The sequence below is a fragment of the Stenella coeruleoalba genome, assembly GCF_951394435.1.
Source record: "Stenella coeruleoalba genome assembly, chromosome: 17".
NCBI classification, from domain to species: domain Eukaryota; kingdom Metazoa; phylum Chordata; class Mammalia; order Artiodactyla; family Delphinidae; genus Stenella; species Stenella coeruleoalba.
Window position 1 is genome coordinate 23,457,306 of NC_137163.1, and position 26,983 is coordinate 23,484,288.

The 26,983-nt window shown below is 37.6% G+C and overlaps 1 protein-coding gene across 1 annotated transcript in view; it reads right to left on the reverse strand.

Annotated features, from left to right (window-relative positions):
• Positions 1-25,954, reverse strand: part of LOC307176065 (uncharacterized protein) — a gene marked incomplete at its 5' end in the record, with an annotated part of 522,216 nt that extends 496,262 nt beyond the window's left edge. Inside the window, 3 exons of the mRNA XM_079901820.1 lie at positions 5,521-5,594; positions 24,323-25,332; positions 25,911-25,954. Coding sequence (XP_079757946.1) covers positions 24,387-25,332; positions 25,911-25,954 — 990 coding nt within the window. The 3' untranslated portion in view covers positions 5,521-5,594; positions 24,323-24,386. The remainder of the gene's footprint in view (positions 1-5,520; positions 5,595-24,322; positions 25,333-25,910) is intronic.
• Positions 25,955-26,983: the final 1,029 nt, after the last annotated feature.

Here is a 26,983-nt window from a genome sequence, read left to right on the forward strand (position 1 = left end):
ACATGAAAGAATGCTCAACATCATTAATCATTAGAGAAATGCAAATCAAAACTACAATGGTGTATCACCTCACACCAGTCAGAATGGCCATCATCAAAAAATCTACAAACAATAAATGCTGGAGAGAGTGTGGACAAAAGGGAACCCTCATACACTGTTGGTGGGAAAGTAAATTGATACAGCCACTATGGAGAACAGTATGGAGGTTCCTTAAAAATCTACAAATAGTAGTATCATATGACCCAGCAATCCCACTACCGGGCATACACCCTGAAAAAACCATAATTCAAAAAGAGTCATGTACCACAATATTCATTGCAGCTCTGTTTACAGTAGCCAGGACATGGAAGCAACCTAAGTGTCCATCGACAGATGAATGGATGAAGAAGATGTGGCACATATATACAATGGAATATTACTCAGCCATGAAAAGAAACGAAATTGAGTTATTTGTAGTGAGGTGGATGGACCTAGAGTCTGTCATACCGAGTGAAGTAAGTCAGAAAGAGAAAAACAAATACTGTATGCTAACACATATATATGGAATCTAAAAAAAAAAAAAAGACAGATGTAGAGAATGGACTTGAGGACATGGGGAGGGGGAAGGGTAAGCTGAGACGAAGTGAGAGAGTAACACTGACATATGTACACTACCAAATGTAAAATGGATAGCTAGTGGGTAGCAGCTGCATAGCACAGGGAGATCAGCTCGGTGCTCTGCGACCACCTAGAGGGGTGGGATAGGGAGGGTGGCAGGGAGATGCAAGAAGGAGGGGATATGGGGATATATGTATGCATATAGCTGATTCACTTTGTTATACAGCAGAAACTAACACAAGATTGTAAAGCAATTATATTCCAGTAAAGATGTTAAAGGAAAAAAGAAAAAAAAAAGAATAGCAAGGAAATATTGTGAACAAATCTCTCCATACACTGGACATTTTATATGGAATTGACTAGGAAAGTCACTTAAGAAACAATGACTCTGAATTTTCCCATCTATCAAAATGGTTCAAGAATACTGAGAAAGTTGATTGCTGGAAGCTCATGGGTTTTGTAGGACTGGAAAATAGGTGAGTGTGTGGGAAGTTAAGGATATGAATTTGTAATGTCAAGACAACTGAATTTAATTATGCATTTATTGGGAGTAATATGTATCGCTACATATCAAGGGAGTGATATGATCAAACACCCAGTTCAGAAACACACTCATCTTAGTTGTTTCATCTTAATTACCTCTCACCAAGAACAATGGATTTTTTTCCCTTGTTATACATAATGGAAGACCCATGGGTATTCTATGATTTTGTTGTTGCTTATTCCAAACAATAATTTAGATTTTGAGTGTACATTTCCAAGTGTGTTAGTTTTAATCCTTGCCTTTTTTTCTTTTTAACAAATGTATCATCCTAACCAGTGTGTTATGTTGAGACAACTGATGGAAAAACAGTAACCAAAACTGTTATTTTTCCCCATGAAAAATCTCTCAAATTCATCCTATATACTACTTCTGATATATTACTTTAAAAATAACACTAATTGATTCATTAGTATTATCTTGCCAATAAATTAAACACAAACATCTCAATCTGTTTTTTTAAAATCTGTCCACATTGTGATTATTACCAACAATTCCAATTTTTATATCCCATTATTCCTTTTAACGTACTCACACTGTAACTATACAGTACAACTTACAGTTTCACAAAAAAATGTTCTATGCATACCATTCTTATATTCATTCATGTGTACATCCTTCAAACATTTATTGAGTTTAAGCCATGCATTAGTCACTAAGCCTATCCTGTATCACTGGGAATAAGATGATAAATACAATCGTGTTTTCTGCTCCCTGAAGACGTTGTAGTCTAGTAAAGAGGTATGCAAGTGCACCTGCCAGAAAGTTAATCTAACAAGTTTAAGCCAAAAAAGGACTTATTGGCAGAACATCAGATTGAACTAAGATTTAGGAAACAGGCAAGTTCCAAGCAAGCGCTAAAATGGGAGACAGTAAGAACAGCAGCAAAGGGTTTGTCTGGTCCACCTGAATGCTGTGGCATAGATAAAAGTGACCTCTATCTAGTTCCATGTTGTCCTAGAGGAGAAAATCTGATTGTTAATACTTGTTCTATATTGCAATCTGACAATCCTATGCTATTATTTCAACAGCCTTTCTTTATGCAAGATACAATATAATGCATTACGTTTTATCTTTTTAAATTATAGGTACTTTAATCATATTTCATCCAGTTTGCAAGGTTTAGAATTTTGTAAGTTCTCATACTCTCAGACACATACTTTGCACACAATCTGCGGTTTGCACCATCTAATGATTAACCTCATACACTGTATAAAGAGTAAATTAGGAGAAGCTTATTTTGATTTCATTATTTTCAAGTTATGTTAAAGTATGACATTACTGTAGCCATTAAGATGTCTAACAAAAAATTTTTTAAATACAACTAAAAGTTGAGGTATCCTTTTTTCTACTTCACTGTATTTCTATTTTTATAAAATATTATTCACTGGAAAAGGTATAGTTTTGTGTAAAGACACAAAACATGATTGGGTGGTTTGGGATTTCAATAGTGGGAAAACGAAATTTGAAAGCACTAAATTACATTTCCAGTTGAAAGTTAACAATAGTTAATGTTACAAATGGATTTCAAGTATCATTAAGTGACTTCAATAGCACCCATTCATCAACTTTCAGTAATTCCATTATTCCACAAAAATCAACCAATATTTCTGTTTCTTACTTGACTGGAGTAAAAATTTCATTTTGTTTAACCGTTTATTTTAAATAAACTCTGAGGTATAATTTACATAGAATAATATTCAGTGATTTTAAGTGTATATCTCAAAGAATTATCACAAATATATACTTGTGTATGCATGTCCATTCCCCCCAAATTTCTTGTGTCTCATTGCAGTCAATCACCAGGAAACCATTCTTTTTCTTTCTGTCCTTACGTTCTAGTTTTGTCTGTTCTAAAATTTAATATGAAATCATATCAACCACTTAATTTAAATGAAATAATACAGTATGTGCAAATTTACATTTGGCCTCTTTAGCTCAGAATATTTTTGAGATTTATCTTTGTTGTCGTGGGTATCAGTATTTGTTGTTGTTGAGTAATATTCCATTTTACTGATATACCTTAATGTTTATCAGTTTACCTGTTGACAAACATTTGAGTTGGAACATAAATTAAGGTAGTGTAAGTACGAACTTTGCTCTTATTTTTCCTAATTATTTTGGCTATTTCAGGTCCAATGCATTTTCATATAAATTTTGTATCAACTTGTCAATTTTGGTGGGAAAAAAACTATTATTTTAATTGGAATTTTGAATTCTAAAGATCAATTGCAGAGAATAACTTAAAATTATGTTATCCAATTCATGTGCATAATAAACTCCACTATTTAATTTCTCTTTAATTTCTCTTTGCAATGTTTGATAGTGTTCCTTGTATTGGTCCTTCACATATATTCAATATTTTTATGTTATATTCATTAGTATTTTTTATTTCATTATCCAATAGTGTATTTCTAGTTATAAAAATACAGATGATTTCTAAATATCCCTATATCCACTGACTTTGCGAAATCTGCTTATTAGTTATTACAGATCTTTCTATAGATTCCTTAGGATCTTCCATGTATACAATTTTATTTTCTATGAATAAAGGCAGTTTTATTACCTCCTTTCCAATCTGTGCTGACTAGGGTCTCCAATGTAATGTTACGTTACATAGAAATGATGAGAGTAGATTTCCAGAAGGCATTCACATGTTCCCCAACTTTAGCATTCTACACTTCAATTCTCCTATAGTGGTAGACATCTGTAGGCTACTGCTGTCCTTCTCACGTAACAAATAACTACATCTGATTCTCTTACCTATGTATTTCCTAAATCAATAAAGCATACAACATACCAGGGACTGTACTGATTTTTTCTGATAAAATTATCACATTAAGCACAGTGTCTGTGATGGAGGCAACCACTTGCTAAGATTACATAGTCACAGTGTCATTAGCCGGAATTCATCTGAATTTTGAAGGGGTCAAAAAGGCCAACTGAGAGGGATAGGGTCTATCACATCTTCTTTCAGTTTTTGAGAACAGCATTCATATCTGCAGTGCTACTTAGGGTTTTACATTGTTTCTGATTTACTTTTTTAGCCAGGAATGGGTAATTTCAAGGCCTTCTTGTATTTTGGTTCTATTCTAAGTCCAGGTAATCATTCTAAAAGCAATGCCAGTTGCTAAGTATGTCCAGCATAAATATATATGTAAGAGTCAAGAAAATAACCACAGGTTGGGTCTGTGTATTTTATGGACTTGGACTAGAACTCTATAGAGCACCTGGCCTCTATAAGACCCAACTTTAAACAGGGGCCGTGATTTCATTTAGGTCTCACTGATATCAGTGTTTGCTCAGACCCTATATTTAACAGTCTAAAGGAATTCTCCTTTCCCGGAGGTACCATTACTCTTTTAAATAGCTGCAAGCCCTTTATGCAAGTACTGGGAAAATACTAATATCATATACATGTAGTAACATTTCAGGATCCATCCTCAAGAGTATCTAGACTTACCTTTAATCAGTGGGCTCTGGCTCTAAGTGGTTCAAATCTGGAAATTGAGCAAGGTATCACAAATTCCCATAGAAACAACTAATATCAACTTATTCTGGATAAGTAAGTCAAGCAATGGCTTGTTCTACTGCCTATCTCTCTCCTCTCTTGGACCACCGTGGTCTAATAGCCATAGCCACAGATTGCTCTGAGTAAAGATACCCTACCACTCTGCTTTATTTTTACTTTTACCATTATGTGTGTCTTGCCTTTAAGTGCCATCACCTGTGTTCTGCGAGGCCAGGCTTCTATCACACCAAGAAATATGGAAGTATCACTCCCTGTTAATTCTGGCCCAAGGAAAATAGCCAACATTAACTTTCTCAAATACCTCTCTGTTGAATTGCATATCACTTTAGTGTTCTCTGGGCCTTCTAAAGGACAAAGGTTAAGAGAACTCCAGTCTCAAATAATAAGCCTATTTTCTCAGGCCCACCACTTTGTCCTCTTCTTTAGAATTTTGCCAGAGAGATCCTGGCATCTCCACATCATTTATTGTAAACCACTACTGCTTCAAGCTTTAAGTAGTCCTCTCAGCATCATATTAAAACCAGCTCTAAGTGTTCACACAGAGTGTACTTTATGTCTCTAAATTATGCCTCCAGGTAAATAAAGCTGTACTTCTTCAGCCTTATATTATGTACTTATCCAGTGAAATATTATCAATATTCACTCCTATATAGGTTTCTGAGTTTCTGTTAGTGTACATTTACCTATTATCCCAGTCCTGAAGCTTGTCTGATGAGATATCTTACTAGTAGCAGAGACTATAATTCCCTTCTTGGACTATACTGAGAGTTGAGAATATTTACAGATTTGAGTGAAATACTGAAGATGTGAATGACCTTCAGAGGAAAAAAACACATTTCAAGGGACTCACCTCAGGTAATTTCTTTACGTTGTCCTCTGTGAAGGGAAGACGCTGCTCCCAAAGTCCAGAGATATCAGGAAAATCTGGAGGTGCAAAATTCTCAGGTCAATTCTTTCCAGCCATCCAAGTTCTCAGAGTCTCACTTACTCACTACCACAGCACTGATGTCAGGAAACCCCCAGAAGCTGAATGTTCCACATGTATTTTGCAATTGTTCAACACTTGTAATTAAATCCTGGACCTGCTTTTTCAGTGTTATCGCTCCTCCAGTTGCAGGTAATAAACAGTGCAAGAAGGCCTTCTTAATTTTCTAGCATGTTCTGAGCTGATAGCTGGCTGAACTGAGCCTGCCATCCTTCCACCTCAAGACTTCTGGAACAACTGAAACAAGTAAGCCGCCTCCACAATGCTTATAAAGGGTTTGCCCTGATAGCTTTCACGTGTTAGAGCTATTACACAAACCTGTGTGCCTCCCTCCACCTGATTCTCATTCAACTCTCCACAATTGAGTCTTTAAAAACATGGTGGTAAAGCACATAAACGAGGAGTTTTCAGCATCCCATTTATCACCAGTAAGGGGTCTTTCTTGCCATTTGACCTATGAGGGAACCAATTTCAGAATCCCATCTAAAGAGGCTATTTACTATTGCTACTTCCAGTATCAACTGTTTTGGTTTAGGTTCCTTCCTGAGAGCAGGTCCTGAAACAAGCACTTGGAAGCTTGGGGGTGGGGGGAGGAAGAATGGAGTAACAAAAACGGAGAGAATGGTGAACAGGTGAAAAAGAAAGTCTGTGATTGAGCACTTATGATCTGGTTACTGTTGTGAACAAGAGCTAAATCCACTCTCAGGGAATCATTTGAGAAACTACTCTGAATGTATCTTATTTTATCCTTCCAGAGAACATGGGGGATGAAACATTTATCCACTCACCACTGGTTAAGACTCCCTTTGAAGGACATTAAATTTCCTTTACTTTCTAATTCCTCTAATTGTAACTGAGTGGCATTCTAGAGCAGAGAGACATCAGAGTGAGCACTTGACATAGGAAACTGGCAAAGATGTGTGACTATCTATCCCAGATGCCTGTGCTGAAATTAGAGGAGCTGAGAGCCTGGCTTGGAGCCCCACATGCAACTATTGTAACAGCACAGCACCTGTGTTTCTACACGATGCCTGGCACTTACTAGGATTTCAATAATTATTTTTAAATTTTTAAATGAATAAATTAATATAGTTAAATTCTAATGACACCATGATTTTAAGATATTAATCTAGAATAAACTACTAAATTCTTGAAAAAAGTCCTTTATTTCTTATTCCCATAAATGGGTAAAAAGCTTTTCTTTCTCCATCATTTCTTTAGCTGTAAAGTCTTAGCAGACAAGAGCTATCTTTCTTATATTATCAATGAACACTTCTCATATCTGTGTTGCGCTTTCTTATGCATTGGGTGTGCTTTGTGCCCTTTATTTCAGTAGTGTGTTTGTCAGTAGGGAGGGTGTCTGAATTCTGGTGTGCACTAATGTGAAACGTTCACAGTATTTTCATCTTTTTGAGGCAAGTGCCTGTGATATATCTTTTGACATTGATGTTCTAATGTAGCTCATTCATGTCAGAGTTCTTTTAATCCCATCTACCTTGACTGGAAAACCATTTGAGGAAGGCAGGTGAAGGTGGGGGAACCATCGTTATGCTTGCTCATGCTATAATTATTTCAGAAGCTGAGGAAATGTAACAGTGTGCTACACTTTAAGCACTTTGTGACAGTCATCATTTTGATCAATGTTTTAAAGCTTCACTGCTGATAGAAAGGATGAAAAGCAATTATACAGCATTACTGTTGAGCTGTTATTCAAGGTCCATCATGTTTTTCATTCTTTTCCCCCCTCTGCTCTTAAGAAGAATATGTTTTGTAACATTGACACAGTCATAATATTTTGAGTGGTTGCAAACCTCCTTTCTTCCAATTAAAGCCATTGATAAAACATCTATGTCTTGGATTGAACTATTCATTCTAAATAGGTTATGATTATACTCACTGTTAGACTTTTTTTTTTTGCATGTGTGTTTGCTATTCCATTTAGATCTGGCTCTAAAATACAATCAACAAGCTCTGAAGTTGTTTTGCCTTACATAACCATTCATTATTTGAAATAGAGAAATGCCTAATTTTTTATTATATTAGAGTAATGGTCCCTGGGACATTTCCTTTATTTTGAATTAAATAAAAGTAAAAATGCATTAAACACCAAATATTATACATAGAACACACATTTTACTATTAGAGTATAATGAGATGTTTTGAGTAAGAAAATTAGCCAAACATTTAATTATTAGAACAAATTTAAACATAGTAAAGGATTTTTTTGACTTTAATACCATACCCCAATCAAAAAATTAACATAGTAGTGATGAAAATAATTTTTGCTTTAGGCATAGTAAGCCACAAACGCAGTACACTAATTCAGAAATATGGACTAATTAGCTTAGTGACAAATTTATTAAATGTTACTTTTAAAGAAAATGATAATGTTATAGGGCACTTACACCTTAGTATTAGAAAGAAAATAAAATTTATTTTAGTGCTTAACAAAATGCTTTAGGAAAACACAAGGCTTATGCTTTGAATCCCACTGTAGGAAAGCAATTGTCACATCATTCAGTTTTCTTTGGTTTAGAAACATGTCATTGGTATTTACACTTATTTTTATTCAGTTACTGGGTCCTAATCTTCCTAATTTCTTTCCCCCAAATGGAAGAGTCTGATTTTCTAAGCCTCCTTAAGCACAATTAACATATGCTTTTATCTCTCTATCACCTACACCTGGCACATACACTGTGTTCAGTAAACATTAATTAAACCAACAGTACAAATGAATCAGAATACCATTTGTTATATGATTAATACATCTGGCATTTGGCATTCTAGAATTTATGACCATCTCTAGTTCTTTTTAAGATTTAATCACCACTGTTGGTTGACTTTGTCACCATTGTCTTCATCGTCATCTTCATCATCTTCACCAGCTAGGTTAACCAGAGACTTTCTGTATATTGATCCTCTCTCTCTCTTCCTTCTTTCTTCCCTTTCTTGTTTCCCTTCCTTCTATTCAACACTATTCAGTAAGTATTTTTGAGAAACCTACTATTTTCTTAGCACCATACTTGGTACTAAGAACATAATGTTAAACAAAACAAGCAAAATCACTAAATATTGTAGCTAACTACCCAGAGGAAAAGGCCAGATAAATACATAAACATTATCAAAATAGAGAAAATAATCCTAAAATTCAAGTGGAACCACAAAAGACACCAAATAGCCAAAGCAATCTTAAAAAACAACAAAGTGGGAAGCATCATGCTTTCTGATTTCAAAAAATATTACAAAGCTACAGTAATAAAAAATAGTATAGTACTGGCATAAAAACAGACATAGAGACCAATGTAACAGAATCAAAAGCCCAGAATTATACTCAACCATATACAGTTACATGATGTTCAACAAGAGTATTAAGAATCCACAATGGAGAAAGGATAGTCTCTCAACAAATAGTGCAGGGAAAACTGAATATCCACATGCAAAAGATTGAAATTTGACCCTTATCTTACACAGTACACAAAAACAACTCAAAGTGGATTAAAAACTTAATTATAAGACCTGAAATTGTAAAAGTCCTAGAAGAAAACAAAGAGAAAAATTTAAGGACAGTTGTCTTGGCAATGATTTCTTGGAAATAACACCAAAAGCACAAGCAACAAAAGCAAAAATAGCCAAGTAAGACTACATCAAACTAAAAAGCTTCTACACAGCAAAATAAACAATCAAAATAATGAAAAGACAATCTATGGAATGGGAGAAAATATTTGCAAACCATATATTTGATAAGGGGTTAATATTCAAAATATATAAGGAACTCAAACAACTTAATAAAAAACAAAAACCACATAACCCAATTTAGAAATGGGCTAAGGACTTCAATAGACGTTTCACCTGTTGCAAATTGTCAACAGGTATATGAAAAGATGTTCAACATCACTAATCACCAAGGAAATGCTAATTAAAGTCACGATGAGATCTAACCTCATACCTGTCAGGATAGCTATTATAAATTTAAAAAGAAAAATGTGTTGGTGAAGATATGGGAGAAATTAGAACCTGTACAATGAAAACAGGAATGGAAAATGGTGCAGCTCCTATGGAAAACAATCTGGAAGCTCACAAAAAAATTTAAAAAATAGAACTACCATATGATCAAACAATCCCTCTTCTGGGTATTTATTCTAAAAATTGAAATCAGCATCTCAAAGAGATATCTGCACTCTAATGTTAATTGCAGTACTATTCACGATAGCCAAGATATGGAAACAACCTAAATGTGCATCAAGAGATGAATGGATAATGAAAATGTGGAAAAAAAAAATGTATGCAATGACATATTATCCAGCATTGAAAAAGAAGGAAATCCTGCCATATACGACAACATGAATGTGTGGAGGACATTATGCTAACAATATAAGCCAGTTATAAAAGGGCAAATGTTGCATGATTTCACTTATATGAGGTATCTAAATTAGCCAAACTCATAGAAACAGAGAGTAGAATGGTGGTTGTCAGGGGCTTGGGAGGGGGAAATGAGGAGTTGCTGTTCAAAGGGTATAAAGTTTCCATTATGCAAGATGATTAAGTTGTACAGATATACTGTACATTGTCTTTGGTTAACAATAATGTACTGTGCACTTAAAATTGTGTTAGGAAGTAAATCTCATGTTAACTGTTCTTACCACAATTTAAAAAGAAAGAAAATCAGTGAACAATACATTTTATGAATAAGAACACAATAATCCACAACCAAAATCTAACAAAGTGAATTTATGGATATACAAAGGAACTATATATCATTATCAAGTGATCAGTCCCAGGAATGCTAGGTTGGTTTAATCATTGAAAATTAATTAAAGTAACACATTATATCAATATAACTAAAAAGAAAAATAACAGGATCATCTCAATAGACACAGAAAAAGCATTTGACAAAAACCAAAATCCTTTCATGATCAAAACACTCAAAAAAACTAGGAACAGAAAGGAACTTCCTCAACTTGTTAAAGAGCATCTATGAAAAACTCATAGCTAACATCTTACTTAATGGTGAAAGAATAGATCCCTTTTTCCAAAAATGAATAAAGGATAAGCATGTCTACTCTTGCCACTTTTATTCATATTGTACTGAATGCTATAGCTAGGAAAATTTAGCAAGAAAAAGAAAAAAAGGTATCCAGATGGGAAAGGAAGAACTTTCCTCAACATAATAAAGGCCATATATGACAAACCCACAGCCAACATTATCCTCAATGGTGAAAAACTGAAACCATTTCCACTAAGATCAGGAACAAGACAAGGTTGCCCACCCGCACCATTATTATTCAACATAGTTTTGGAAGTTTTAGCCACAGTATTAAGAGAAGAAAAAGAAATAAAAGGAATCCAAATCGGAAAAGAAGAAGTAAAGCTGTCACTGTTTGCAGATGACATGATACTATACATAGAGAATCCTAAAGATGCTACCAGAAAACTACTAGAGCTAATCAATGAATTTGGTAAAGTAGCAGGATACAAAATTACTGCACAGAAATCTCTTGCATTCCTATACACTAAAGATGAAAAATCTGAAAGTGAAATCAAGAAAACATTCCCACTTACCATTGCAACAAAAAGAATAAAATATTTAGGAATAAACCTACCTAAGGAGATGAAAGACCTGTATGAAGAAAATTATAAGACACTGATGAAAGAAATTAAAGATGATACAAATAGATGGAGAGATATACCATGTTCTTGGATTGGAAGAATCAACATTGTGAAAATGACTCTACTACCCAAAGCAATCTACAGATTCAATGCAATCCCTATCAAACTACCACTGGCATTTTTCACAGAACTAGAATAAAAAATTTCACAATTTGTACGGAAACACAAAGACCCAAATAGCCAAAGCAATATTGAAAAAGAAAAATGTAGCTGGAGGAATCAGGCTCCCTGACTTCAGACTATACTACAAAGCTACAGTAATCAAGACAGTATGGTACTGGCACAAAAACAGAAATATAGATCAATGGAACAGGATAGAAAGCCCAGAGATAAACCCACACACATATGGTCAACTTATCTTTGATAAAGGAGGCAAGAATATACAGTGGAGAAAAGACAGCCTCTTCAATAAGTGATGCTGGGAAAACTGGACAGTTACATGTAAAAGTATGAAATTAGAACACTCCCTAACACCATACACAAAAATAAGCTCAAAATGGATTAAAGACCAAAATGTAAGGCCAGACACTATCAAACTCTTAGAGGAAAACATAAGCAGAACACTCTATGACATAAATCACAGCAAGATCCTTTTTGACCCACCTTCTAGAGAAATGGAAATAAAAACAAAAATAAACAAATGGGACCTAGTGAAACTTAAAAAGGAAACCATAAACAAGACCAAAAGACAACCCTCAGAATGGGAGAAAATATTTGCAAATGAAGCAACTGACAAAGGATTAATCTCCAAAATTTACAAGCAGTTCATGCAGCTCAATAACAAAAAAACAAACAACCCAATCCAAAAATGGGCAGAAGACCTAAATAGACATTTCTCCAAAGAAGATATACAGGTTGCCAACAAACACATGAAAGAATGCTCAACATCATTATTCATTAGATAAATGCAAGTCAAAACTACAATGAGATATCATCTCACACCGGTCAGAATGGCCATCATCAAAAAAATCTAGAAACAATAAATGCTGGAGAGGGTGTGGAGAAAAGGGAACCCTCTTGCACTGTTGGTGGGAATGTAAATTGATACAAGCCACTATGGAGAACAGTATGGAGGTTCCTTAAAAAATTAAAAATAGGACTACCATACGACCCAGCAATCCCACTACTTGGCATGTACCCTGAGAAAACCATAATTCAAAAAAAGTCATGTACCAAAATGTTCATTGCAGCTCTATTTACAATAGCCAGGCCATGGAAGCAACCTAAGTGTCCATCAACAGATGAATGGATAAAGAAGATGTGGCACATATATACAATGGAATATTACTCAGCCATAAAAATAAACGAAATTGAGTTATTTGTAGTGAGGTGGATGGACCTCTAGTCTGTCATACAGAGTGAAGTAAGTCAGAAAGAGAAAAACAAATACCGCATGCTAACATATATATGGAATCTAAGGAAAAAAAAAAAAACGGTCATGAAGAACCTGGGGGTAAGATGGGAATAAGGACGCAGACCTGCTAGAGAATGGACTTGAGGATATGGGGAGGGGGAAGGGGAAGCTGTGAAAAAGTGAGAGAGTGGCATGGATATATATACACTACCAAATGTAAAATAGATAGCTAGTGGGAAGCAGCTGCATAGCACAGGGAGATCAGCTAGATGGTTTGTGACCACCTAGAGGGGTGGGATGGGGAGGGTGGGAGGGAGGGAGATGCAAGAGGGAAGAGATATGGGAACATATGTATATGTATAACTGATCTACTTTGTCGTAAAGCAGAAACTAACACACCATTTTAAATCAATTATACGCCAATAAAGATGTTAAAAAAATAAAGAAGTCTCTTCATCCCCAAGATGATGGGATAGGGGAGTTAAAACTGAACGACACATGGTTTCTTTTGGAGGTGATAAAATATTCTAAAATTGGCTGTGATGATGATGATAGCACATATATGTAAATATACTAAAAAACATAGAGTCTTAGAGCTTAAATGGATAAATTGTATGGTATGTGGATTACAACTCAGAAAAACTGATTTTTAAAAGAAAAAAAAGTATGTAAACAGTGTAATGTGTCCATTAATGAGGAAGGGTATTTTAGATGGGGTGGTTATGGAAGGCCTCTCTAAGAAGGTGAGGGCTTTGCTAAGACCTAAATAACAATATACAAATTTACTACTCAGCTTTTGAGTGTGGTTATCAAGTGGTTAGGAAGTCACTAAGTAATTTATACTTAAATTATTCAATATAAGTCAATTTATACTTAGATATATTTACACATCTAAGAATTTTGCCTTTTTTTTTTTTTTTTTTTTTGCTCACAAATGGTATTGCTCTATCTCAACAGAACTGTCCTCAGTCTGGGTTAAAAACTCTCTATGAATTTATCAGGTCTCTCTTTTTTTGTTACATATTTCTTTACTAAATACAGACATCCATGATAAGCTTATGTAGAATTTTTTACCCAGTATTTAATTAAAGGTTAACCCATGTCCTCTTTTAAAAAATGAATTCAGACAAAATATCTTTAATGCTAGCTTTTGGATTCCATTACTGTTTTTATCTTTCACCAAAGGATTTAAAAATAGCTGTCTCACGTAATGGTAGTAACTACATGTTCTCTTAATACCTCCTCACTTACCAAGGGTCTCTTTATTCTTATATTGATATATAATCTATTTTTTCCTTTTTTTTTTCTCATCACAACAAAAAAAACTTTTTGTAACTCTGTGGTGACAGATGGTAACTAGAATTATTGTGGTGATTATTTCCCAATGGATACAAATGTTGAATCATTATATTGTACACCCAAAACTAGTATAATGTATATGTCAATTATACTTCAATAAGGAGATATATCTAGAATCTGACTTTTCTTATAATGTCCACTTCAACCACTGTGTCTAAGCACACAATGTTAGAATATTGCCAGTGTTCTTTTTTTTATCTTTCACACACACACACTGTATTTTATTTTTACAAGAGATAAATACACTGACACCAAGCATTGTAAATGGATGACCACAACAAAAGCAACAATGACTGCAATTACCAAACACGAAGCACACTCATACTATGTCATAATATTGACATTCAGTCCAGTAATCCTCCACTGTAACAGCTCCTTTACTTTTCAGTGAAAATTGATTTGTATATTTTTTGCCTCTGAGTCCTTGTGGGATTTTTTTTTTATTCAAACAGAAAGTCACAAAAATTATAATCATCCTCATCAGTTCACTCAGTCTCATGTAACTAATATTTTTTTATCTTGATCTTTTGTTAGCACTTTTATGAATTCATCAGTTTTCCATTAGAGTTCTGAAAATGCTTATTCATTCAGTTCAGCGGTATAGTCAGTTACCAGAAACCTGTACTTGTCAGTCTTTTCCATGAATTCCTTGAAGATGAAACCCTTTTATAAGAACATTTTTGCAAAAGCATCATAGTACACCCAGAACTGTCATTCTAAAGGTAAGTTGTCATGGTTGGAAAGAGAACCATGTGACTGGGAATCATAAGGAGGGGTAAGAATGAGTGACCAAGAATGTGTGAACTGGGAATGGTGGGGCAGAAAGACAAAAAAAAAAAAAAAAAAGAATATAGACTGACAAATTTGAGAGTTTAAAAGATGTCCTTCCAATCCAAAATAAATTAAACACTATGTGACATAAAACCCATGTTTTGTTGGAATCTTTTTGCCATGATTTGAATAGAATAATGTAAACTCATCAAGAAAAATGTCTCAGAGAAAATGTCCTAGTTTTTCTTTTCATAACTTTTAGTTCAACAAAGCAAATCAAGACAAAGAAAATGAAACTGAAGTAAGGAATGTATTTTTAATACTCAAATTAAGACTATGTCAAGGTCAAAATATTGATTTCTAAGAGAGATTTTAAAAGTACGAGAATCAATAAGCATGAAACAGTGGGAAGACTATTTTAGACAACAGATAAAAAAGGTCTACTGTCTTCCGTGATTATGTTAAAAGCAGAGACCATGTGGAGCCCTAGGAGGTAGCAGAAAATAAAAGGAATTCACATAAAAGCAATAAAATAATGTTGCTTTGGTGCTTATCCATGCATAATATCTATTAATAAGTTTGAAAATAGGAAAGCATTTGCCTCTAAAATGAATCAGACATTGTTCGGAGATCTCACAGAATAACAGTAATTTGGCCATGTCTCTAAATTCAGGAAAGATAATACTTAAATGAGCTTAGTAATCATAATTTTAAAGACTGGAAAGCATGGAAGCACTTAGGAATCAAAAATTGAAATAACCAAAAAGGAGACCAGAAACATCTGCATAGGTGTATTTTCTTACCCTAAAAACCTGACTCAAAATCCAGAGGTAGGAAAATGGAAGAAAAGTCCTCTAGATAATTTTTTTTTTTGGTAACTTTACATTTATTTGTCATGGATCAATTAGTCTACCTACATACTAGGTTCATTCATTCATTCATATATTCATTCATTCTTTCATATATTCATCTATTATTTATGGTCCATGGTTTATCTGACAATTTAGGTATTGCAAATACTGGTAAATCTCTCATATATCATACTTCAAGGTACAATATTGTCATTCATCCTGTCTAAACTCTTGACAAACTGTTTCATCACACAATAAACTTTTTCTTTTTTTGTTCTATTGTCTCCTACTATATTTATGGTAAAAGTTTAAGAACTATAAACTAGAAAGTTTTGCGTTTGGATGGATACCTAACATGTTGAATAGCCTAACTCAGAAAGTACTAACTAATTGGCCTCTGTAAACCTAAGGCAAATTTACGGCAAATTCTGAATTTTAGTAAGAAATTTTTGACAAAAATTTAGAGTAGGTATTGATGGAAAGTGATTTAATTTTCAGATGACATATACTTTTGAAGAACGGAAGATAGAATCTAGATATAAACAAATTTTAACAGGCTGGAAACTCGTGCTGAATCTAAAATGATGAACCTTAATAGGAACAAATGACACATTCTGCCCTTAGTTTCAAATACCTCATCGAATAAACTGTCTACAGAGAACTGTGGCTTTGTAGCTATAAACTTTAAATTGACTTTTTAATTAATGTGAAATAATGTAGCAGCCAAAATAACAAATGAGATCTGAAGTTGTATGGAATACTAGAAATAGAATGCCTAGAGTAACTTGTGTGACAATAGCATTAATTTATTACATGCCCTTTCTTCCTGGTTAGAAAACAAGCAATATGAGAGCAGAAATCTAGTCACTTAATAGTAAACTCCTAATGTTTAAATGCTCATTTTTTGAAAGACAAACAAAAAACTATGCCATGAAGAAAACAAAAATTGCTACCATTAAGGAATAATAGTGGGACTTCCCTGGGTGGTGCAGTGGTTAAGAATCCTCCTGTCAATGCAGGGGACACGGGTTCAATCCCTGGTCTGGGAAGATCCCACATGCCGTGGAGCAGCTAAGCCCGTGCACTGCAACTACTGAGCCTGTGCTCTGGAGCCCGCGAGCCACAATTACTGAGCCCGCGTGCCACAACTACTGAAGCCCGTGCACCACAACAACTGAAGCCCACGCGCCTAGAGCCCGTGCTCCGCGACAAGAGAAGCCGCCACAATGAGAAGCCCATGCACCACAACGAAGAGGAGCCCCCGCTCGCCGCAACTAAAGAAAGCCCGCATGCAGCAACGAAGACCCAACACAGCCAAAAATAAATAAATTTTTTAAAAAAAGAAATAATAGTATACATTTTTAAAATTTTGGCATATCTCCCTCTATGCATAATGCTTTTAACATAAATAAAATCACATTGGATATTTTATCTTATGCACAGTATCTTTAGCCTAAATAAAAATGTATTGGATTTTTAAATTCCATTTATTTCCTAAAATATTGAAAACATTTTGACATTAATACTACTACATTATAAACATCATTGCATGATAAATAATGACTGCATAATATTCTATGACTGTGCCATAATATTGACGTTTAGGGCTCCTATACTAACATGTTCCTAATTTTCTCATATCATTTACTTTAGTTTTATTACCAAAAACTGTCAAAGGAAACAAATTGTTTTAATCATTATACCTATTCTCATATTTCATAATGACTTGAGGAAAAAAAATTTACATTGATTTGCTAACTCAGTCATAAGCTAGGAAAAAGCCTCTCTTATTCTGCTCTAGTGTCACAAATTCTCTCTCCAGAAGCAGACACTGAGATGAAATTTAAGGTGTAAATTCTTTATTGGAAATCAACACCTGTGAAAAGAAGAAGCTGGATTGGGCAAAAGAAGAAATCAAACTGCAATTCAGGATTGACAAAGCCTCAGCCAATATGGTGGGGAGCTCTGGAGTATGTGTTGCCTGTTGAAATGACAAGACTTTTATATCACCACCTGACTCAGTAGCTGTTTGTGGGCTGCCACAGGAAGGACATGACTTTGGGGGAGCTGAAGCTGGCATGAAGGAGCTGCCACCTGGAGGCCATGTGCCCCCTGCACTCCCTGCTGGTGGGCATCAAGCCCTTTTATGAAGCAGGAATTGGGCTGTGCCTGTACGTCTACCACATCTTGCCATCTAACTGGGTAGGGTTCTTTTAGTTGGACTTTTTGCCCTTGAGTTAAATCTTAGACTCTCCCCCTTTGCAAATATTATTCTTGATTGCCTACTTTGTTACAAATTTTAGAATCTTCCAATGGGGCTATCTATGTTACTCTCACTTCTAGCAAGAAAATTCCATTGTGTGTCCACTCTTAAGATTTAGGGGCAGAGTAGAAGATAGGATATTCAACATGTCATTAATTCATAAATAATGTAACACTATACAGTTATCTGATAGTTTCTCTTCATATTAAAACATCAGAAATTATTTGGGGACTTCCCTGTTTGCACAGTGGTTAAGAATCCTCCTGCCAATGCAGGGGACAGGGGTTCGAGCCCTGGTCTGGGAAGATCCCACATGTCGCGGAGCAACTGAGCCCACGTGTCACAATTACTGAGCCTGCGCTCTAGAGCCCACAAGCCTCAACTACTGAGCCCATGTGACACAACTACTGAAGCCCGTGTGCCTAGAGCACATGCTCTGCAACAAGAGAAGCCATCGCAATGAGAAGCCCACGCACCACAATGAATAGCCCCAGCTCACTGCAACTAGAGAAAGCCTGTGTGCAGCAGTGAAGACCCAACACAGCCAAAAATAAATAAATAAATAAATTTATGGAAAAAATTAAATTAAAAAAAAAGAAATTATTTGTTTCCTGATCCACATAATGACCTTGCCCTATTATCTTTGTCTGGTACAATACATAGAGATCAACTACTCCAAAGTAATTAACTGAGGGGTTGTTTTCAGTCTGATACTAATAAAATGATAAATTAATATTGAACAGATATTAATAATATACAAATTGATTTTATGAACATTATCCAGCATTCACCAAAAAAATCCATAGGGGTAACAATAATAAAAATAACATTTACTGACATCTAATATGAGCCAGATACAATGTAAAGTGCTTCATGTAGAATATCTCATTTAATATTCCTGGCAATTTTTGAATTAGGCATTAGTAATATTGTCTTCATTTTACAAGTGAAAAGATTGGAACTCAAAGAGGAGCACCTTGCACTCAATGAATCAGTAGATGTGTGACTTAGAGCCAGAGCCTTTAACCATCACTCTTTTGTCTGGGTAAGACCATGTACATAGTTACAACCCTCACTTCCCAAGTGAGAAACCTACATTTTTCAGAAAAGTGTCTCAGACCTTTTGGCTAAATGTAGTGACTAGAAGTCTTAATAGTTGATAGTGGAACAATAAGTACAATTTATTAAATAATTACTGTGATGGTTGTTAATAAGAAATTAATAATATTGTCACCCATGCAACCCAGGGCCCAGGCGCAGAAACTTAAGATAACGGGCAAAGTAGGCCAAAGGTCACCACTTTCCTTGCCTTGATTTTTCTCTCTGTTTCTATACCAACCCCTGAGAGCTGAAGGAGACTTGCCCTGATTATCTCTGTGTTTGTTTCAAAAGTACCTGGTATATGGCAGAGATGCTTTGCAGCTGTACTTTGAGAGATATATGCTTTGAGAGGTATACAGTGGTCAACCACCTCGAACCAGCACAGACTTGACCTCAGGAACCCACCTGGAGGAATCTGAGAGTTACCTTTGCTTCATTATCATACTAAGATCTCCGCCCAAAGGAGGGATTTGTACTCAGCTAGGCATAATCTATGCCTCATGCAAAGGGGCATGGAAGACTGTGCATGCCCTGGCAGCACCTGGAAATTTCCACCCCTTTCCTAGAGGCCCAGAAGACCTGTCTGCCTTCTAACCGTTAAATTCCTTTACTCCCATCCCTTCAGGGAGAAGGTGCCTTTAGAGCCTGAGTTCCCTTGCTCCATTCTCTGGCCATTGAATAAGAGCCTGTCTTGCTTGAACAAACTCAGTTTCATTATTGGTAGCGCGAACCTGAGTGGGAAAGAACTCCCTGACCGAGTCAGGAGTTAGGCTTGGTCCCGAAGAGGGAGCCTCGCGTCTAATTCGGTAACAATATTTAAAAATAAAAGTTAATTTTACCTCTCTTGATAGGAAATATGATTGAAACTTAAATATACTGAAAAATAATTAAATGTATTTTATATATATATATATACACTAAGCAGATTACAGGTGACCCTTGAACACTGCTGGCATTAGCAGTATCAACTCCCCTGGTACCTGCATATAACTTATAGTTGGCCCTCCCTATCCTAGGTTTCTCTGTATCCCTATTCCTGCATCCTCTTATGCAACCAACCTCGGTCTGTATAGTACTATATTATTTACTATTGAAAAAAATCTGCCTATAAGAGGACCCATGCAGTTCAAACCCGTGTTGTTCAAGGGTCAACTGTATTTTAAAAATACTATCTTTCACATTTGTGTTAAAAATTTTCTACTGAAAGCAGCTTAATATAATGATGTGTATTTGATTCAAATCTCACCAGTGCCACATTTGATCTCCAGAAAATAATATGAAAAACAATGCAAAAATGCTTAATCTGATTCTTCATTTTGAAGTAGGAGACATTCCCCAGTTTCTTGGGTGTGTCTTTCACTGTGCAAATGCTGAAAGAAAGAGAATGACCTTACCCTTTCGGGAAGGGATTCTCCCACTTCTCCTTTCAGTGAAAGGTAAAGTGCTTGACCACTTGCTGGTTCAAACCTCAGTTCCTTAGGGGTTCCCAGGGTGAAATTTGAAACTGGCCCTCTTTATGCAGAGGTCAAAGAGAGACTGAAGGAAGAAAGACCACTCCAGATTGGTAGGCAGCTGTGTTAACAATCAAGGGACCTTACGTAGGAGGCTTGTCATGCGTAGTAGCAAGATGAGTAGATCTCCTCACCTGCCACCAGAATCTTAAGAGTTTATATAGAAGCCTTAAGTTCAGTCACGCACTGTCCAGATGGTCTCAGTAACACTTTACTCTAAAGATTGTATCCTTGAAGTAGCAATTAGTAAGGAAATGGACCGCAGAATGTACATTCTGAAAACACCAGAGGCAGGTAAGTTGCAGCTTGCATGTCATCCAGTGGTCATGCCCTTTCCGTGAACTCCTCCAACACCACTATATACAGTTTTGCAAAATAGGACTGTCCTTTTCATGACACTTAGAAAGTATGCCAGGCTGCCACGCTTTCATATCTGTGATCAATGAGTTAATGAGTCATAATTTATTCATAGCTCATTGAGCACTTCTCTTTTGCAATGCATAAATATGAATATATACAATTTTTATTATAAAGCCCACAGTTAAGAATTTGAATAACTATTATGTCTGAATATGTGATCAAATAGACACAATATATTATTTTAGAGAAAAAAAGAAAGTTTAAAATGTAGTATTAAATTCTTTTGATTCATCTTATAAATTTTATAAAATATACAAAATTATGAATTGGACCATTAAAGAAAATTTGAAATAGGTAAAATGACATGGAAATATGAGGAAATTATGAGATTGTTTCACTTGTTTTTATTTTAAGTGATATCCGTATCCTTTTTATGATCAATGTAAGTTGGTGGCAAGGCTTCTAACGTATTAATTAACTTTCTGAGGATGAAATATGCTTATAGCATTTTCCATGAAAATTATGCTTCACTGAATATCACGGAGTACAGCTAAAGTGACTTCTATCCAAAGGTCTAATGGGATATTACACCAAAATATTAATATAGATTTACCCATAATAAAAACTTGCTGTGGTGGTGAGACTGGATTGTAATTATATAAATATTCCTATTCATTCTAACAAATGTTGTAAATGTAAGATAAAGTAGAGAATTAAGTAAAATCCCTATAGAAGTAAATAACCAGCATAAACGTCTATTATTAAAAATTCACATAAAACTATATAATAGGGGAAAACTATATATCATGAACTACTACCTTCACGTAAATTCTTTGATGGATTTCATATTCAAAAGATTCTAGATGGTTATTATTACATCAATATTAAGGTATTTGGGGTTGCTTTGAGGCTATCATTAAGACTAACACCTAGTTTCCTCTAAAATGTATGTTTATCATACCTTAATTCTTATTCTTCAGTTATGTCTGAAAAGAAACTGGTAAAGAACCACAAATTTATTTTACAAACTTAGAAATATATTAGTTTCCATATATTCCAAGGCATTAACAACCATTAAAAGTCACTGCCAGGGCTTCCCTGGTGGCGCAGTGGTTGAGAGTCCGCCTGCCAATGCAGGGGACGCGGGTTCGTGCCCCGGTCCGGGAAGATCCCACATGCCGCGGAGCGGCTGCGCCTGTGAGCCATGACCGCTGAGCCTGCGCGTCCGGAGCCTGTGCTCTGCGACGGGAGAGGCCACAGCGGTGAGAGGCCCGCGTACCGAAAAAAAAAAAAAAAAAAAAAAAGTCACTGGCAGATGTATTGCTGTGATAGCTGTGTATACACATAAAGTCTCATATAGTCAGACTTTACCCAAATCTCAATGGTTTTGACATCCTAAAATATTTCCTTTATTTTTTTTTCCCCAAAGGGAGCAAGAGCCTATTAATAGAGTGGCTATTGGAGTCTCTGTGCTGCTTCTTTTCATGTCTTCTCCTGGAACGTCCAGAAAAAGAGACAATTGAGAAAGTGGGAAAGAAATTGGTCAGGCTCCTAGACTGTGCCTTCTCTATCAAGTTCTTTAGATTTTTTTATGCCAAAAAATAATAAAAACAGTTTATCTAGAATTCTGATGTCAATAAAACTATTACTCTAGTGTTCTGACTCTAATAGCCTGGCACCCAGAGAAAGGAAGTCAAATGCATAACTCAGATAACTTTTCATACATGTGATATTATTAATTACAGTTTGAACTAGAAAGTTACATATTGAAAGGACTATAAACACCTTGAGTCTGATAGTAACAGGTTTTTGTAAATTAGCTAAACATTTATATTGACCCTGAAATATATTAGGCTTCAAGGAAACCATTAGAGCTTTGGGTTTGAAAAGATTTCCCTCAGACTTTGTTTTTTGTTTTTCTTTCTGGTTTCTGCTGGTGGTCAGGACTACAGCTTTCCTGAGATGAATAACCAGGGTAGAAACTTGGGCAAACAGCCCATAGTAAAGATGGGGATATTTCATTTTTTAGGTACTTTGTATATAGGATATTTCAGGGACCCTGCTGTCCTTGTTTGGGTTCCCCCAGTAAAATAGGTTTTAGACAAGGACTCTTATGCAGGTGTTTATTTTTAGAAGTGACATTAAGGCACCAAAATGTAGGCAATAACTGAAAAACGAAAGAGGGAAAGTTGTCTTAAGTAGCATTATTAGGCTGTTTCCACTATGGGCCATTGGGACCCAATCCCACTAGGGACTCTATGAGGAATCCTATAAAATGCATATCAGCCTGAGACGCGAATAGGGGTATTTGTTTACCCAGTCTGCCCCACAGTTATATGTGCATGCATGCATCATCCTAGCCGATTCAGCTTCAACAGCCTTCCAATGGAGCTGTAGCAGAGAAACACCATTCAGAAAGCAAGACAAGTGTTGTGTATTCATGTTAAAGTGCTGTCATGCTAGAGCAAAAACCTACAGTAAAGTTTGAGGTAAATATAAGAAATATCTGATAGGGACCACCTCTCCTTGCACGGCTCAAGATCTCCTGTGCCCTACGTTAAGTCCAGTACATCACAGTTGTAGTGGCCCGCCTCAGACTCTACACAAAGCTTAATACAAGAGTGTTAATTGAATAACTTAACATACCCAGAATTGTAACTTGTCCCTAGGATTTAACTGATATTCATCATCTCTCTCTTTTACTGTATAGTCTTAGATTACTCTTATCCTCAGCTGGTCTCAGTTTCTTGACTGATGAGAAGACCCAGACCTTGATCCCTGAAGAATTACAGCCTTCAGTTGCTGTACTTGTCAGGTTAAGGTTGTTGCGACTGTACACATAGTTATCACTATGTCTGGATCATCAAGATTTACTCCAGTGAATCTCCTGAATTCCAGATATAGTCCTTTCTGACCTATTGTGTTGCCAAAACTCTAGCAATCTCCAACAATCTCCTTTCACTGTCTACTGAACCAACAGCATGATAAGCCCAGTAAAACCATGTGAGAGTCATATTGAAGCTATGCGAGTCATAGCTTCATGTTCTGTATTCCCTGGTAGAAACCTCCACCACCTCACTCCAGACCAGGACTTTTAATATTGCCAAGCCTACGGGTGAGGAGATACAAAGTGAAAATTTGGCAAGTGACTTACAGGATGTAACACGGCAACTGACTAATTCTACATCTACCCCTAAGTGGAAAAGGACATCTCGGCCTAGCAAGGGAACTGGGCAGGATGGTATAACTAAGAAGGAATGAGTAAAAGGGAGTCCTTCGATATGACATGGGAGTGGACCGGTCTGGAGTGGGAAGGATGGTTAGCCATCAATACCCATGACCGAGATCTGGGAAGGAGAAACTGGCCCGGAATAGGTAGGCAGGACCGAATAGGTAGCCCCCATGTCCACCAGAAATGAGATGGACTTACCCGCTACCTGTAGTGTTACCCTGGGCTCGGCAAGAGTGATGGGGGTCCTCGAGTCCAGGCGCCGTCAGTCGTCAGCCAATCCCAGCAGTTCGAGTGGTAATGCCGTTGGGTCGGCCTGCCCCCCGCGTGGAGACGCTGAGGGAGGGCAAGTCGTAGGGCAGTCACTCTTCCAGTGGCCCGTTAGCCCGCAGCTGGGACAGGGCTTAGGAGGTCGGGGATTGGGACATTGGCGAGCCCAGTGGCCTTCTTTTCCGCATTTGAAGCAGGCCCCCGGCGGGGTTGCCTTTTGCAGACCCCGTGGATGCTGTGATCCACGGGAGATGGCCGGCCTTAGGGCGGCTACAAGAGCTTCGGTTTGGAGGGCCACCTTCTGGTGCATCCGAGCCTGTCGGCTGGATTCTGCCAAATCCTCACGGCCATTGTAGACTCTAAAGGCCATCTTTACCAGATCTCGAATAGGGGTTTGAGGGCCGTCTTTCGCCCGTTTTAATTTCTTTCGGATGTCCGGGGCTGATTGGGTGATAAAATGGGTGGCTAGGACCGCTGCCCCTGCCGGGGTGTCGGGATCCAGCCGGGTGTAGAGAGTTAAGGCCTCTGTAAGGCGATTGAGAAAGATAGCTGGATTTTCGTTAGGTTTTTGGGTTATCTCTTTTAGTTTTTCAAAATTGACTACCTTATGAGCGGCAGCCTGCATGCCAGCCAGGAGGCATTGGATCATGAGGTCGCGTTTACGACGGCCATCTTGGCCATCCTGATAAGTCCAGCCTGGATCGGTGCCAGGTACGGCAGTCGCTCCGACAGTCATGGAGTTGTCGGTAAGGTGAACCTGATCTGCATGGTTTCGGGCAGCAGTTTGAATTCTTTCCCTTTCGTCAGGGGTCAGAGTAGAAGATAGGATCACAAAGGTATTGTGCCAGGTTAGATCGTAAGCTTGAGAGAGCGAAATTCTTTGAGGTAGCGGGAAGAGTCGGCAGAAAAGGAGCCTAATCGCTTTTCTATTTGAGAGATATCTTGGAGACAAAAAGGGACATGGACTCTGACCACTCCTTCCGCTCCTGCTACCTCCCTCAGAGGGCAGTGGAGATTTGGATCTTGGGAGTCGTGAGAGCGTGTATGTGCACTAATTGGCGAAGCAAGGGGCGTGGGAGGAGAAACCGTTGAGGGAGGCGGGGGAATGGTTGGAGGGGCCGGAGCGGGTTCAGGAGGAGGAGGGACCGCTTCAGGGTAGCGTGGAGGTTAGAGAGGAGTTCTGAAGGGGGGAGTGGTAAGAGATTCGGGAGGGTCGGCTAGTGGGGAGGAATCCAAGGGGACTGAGGTTTTGGATGGAGGATCTGAGAGGTAGAACAATTGACGCAAAGGGAGGGGCGGGAGCGCAAATACCAGAAAACCTGGACGTAGGGGACCTCAGATCATTTGCCTGTCCTGCGGCAGTAATTATCTAGATCACGGAGGATGTTAAAATCGAAAGTCCCTTCAGGACTGATTGTCTAGAGGATATTGTGGCCAGGCCACAGTGGAATAAAAAATAAGCCGTCGGCAACGGAGATCTGGGGAGAAACCGAGGGCTGTAAAATTGGCTAGGAGGCACCCCAGGGGCGTCTTAGGATCTGGTTTCGATTGTGAGGTTTCCATGACCCCCAGTCTGTCCCTGAGTGAATGGAGAGGGAGAGAGGCGTCCCTGGTCTCAGTCTCCAATTCACGGCAGGTCGGAGGGCGGTCAGGCGATTGGCACGTCTCCACAATCACCCGAGGTTCGGCAGGTCGGAGAGCGGTCAGGCAACTGGGACGTCTCCACAGTTGCCCGAGGCCCGGAGAGAGGACGGAGGAATCCCTGACGCAGCCGCGATTAAGGACAGGGAGTCCGGTGGGCAGGGACTCTGCGGGTCGGAGGGAACAAGGGTGGGGGACTTACCCCGTTTTCTGCCGGATCGGGTAGATGAGTAGAGGTTCCGTAACCTGCGGGGCTTGGTACCCCTCCTGGGTTTCGGCACCAAATGTAAGGTCGGATCTTAACAAACGGCACCGCGAAACGGAGGAAAGCTTCAAGTGAGCTTTATTAAGGACCGCTCCCAGGGGAGGTTCACTGGTCCGAGAGAAAGGGGCCAGAGAAGTCGCACCCGGGCGAGGGTTGGGCAAGATTTTATAGGGGAAGAAGGGAAAGGGGTGTGGTGAATCTGGGAGAGCGAAGGGTATTCCTTATTTGGTGGTCTCTTCGGGTATCTTGGGGGACCGTTAGTCCCGCCCCTCGAACGGCGGGAAGGCTGGGCTGGGTTCAAAGTCCCCAGGTCAGTTCCTGGACCTGGGTGGTCCGGAATGTCCCCAGGGCAGTTTCTGCAACTTCGTGGTCCGGTGAATTTCGGTCTGATGCAACCTGTGAAACTGATTGTGTTCCCCTGCCTCGGGCCAGTTGGCCTTACACTCTGGAAGTCCCCTTAGACAATTCTGCTCATTGTAATTTGGTTCAACCCCCTGATTCAGGTGCTCATACCATACATCCAAGACAAGAATAAAAAGAGGAGTTATTTATCATTCTACCTGACCCCAAATACTTATTTGCTTTTTGGAGAATATTATATGTATGTCAAGTCAACTGTGGTGGGTCATTTCCCCTCAGGAGTGAAATAGATAGATAGGCTGTTATACTACTATTATCTTTCCACA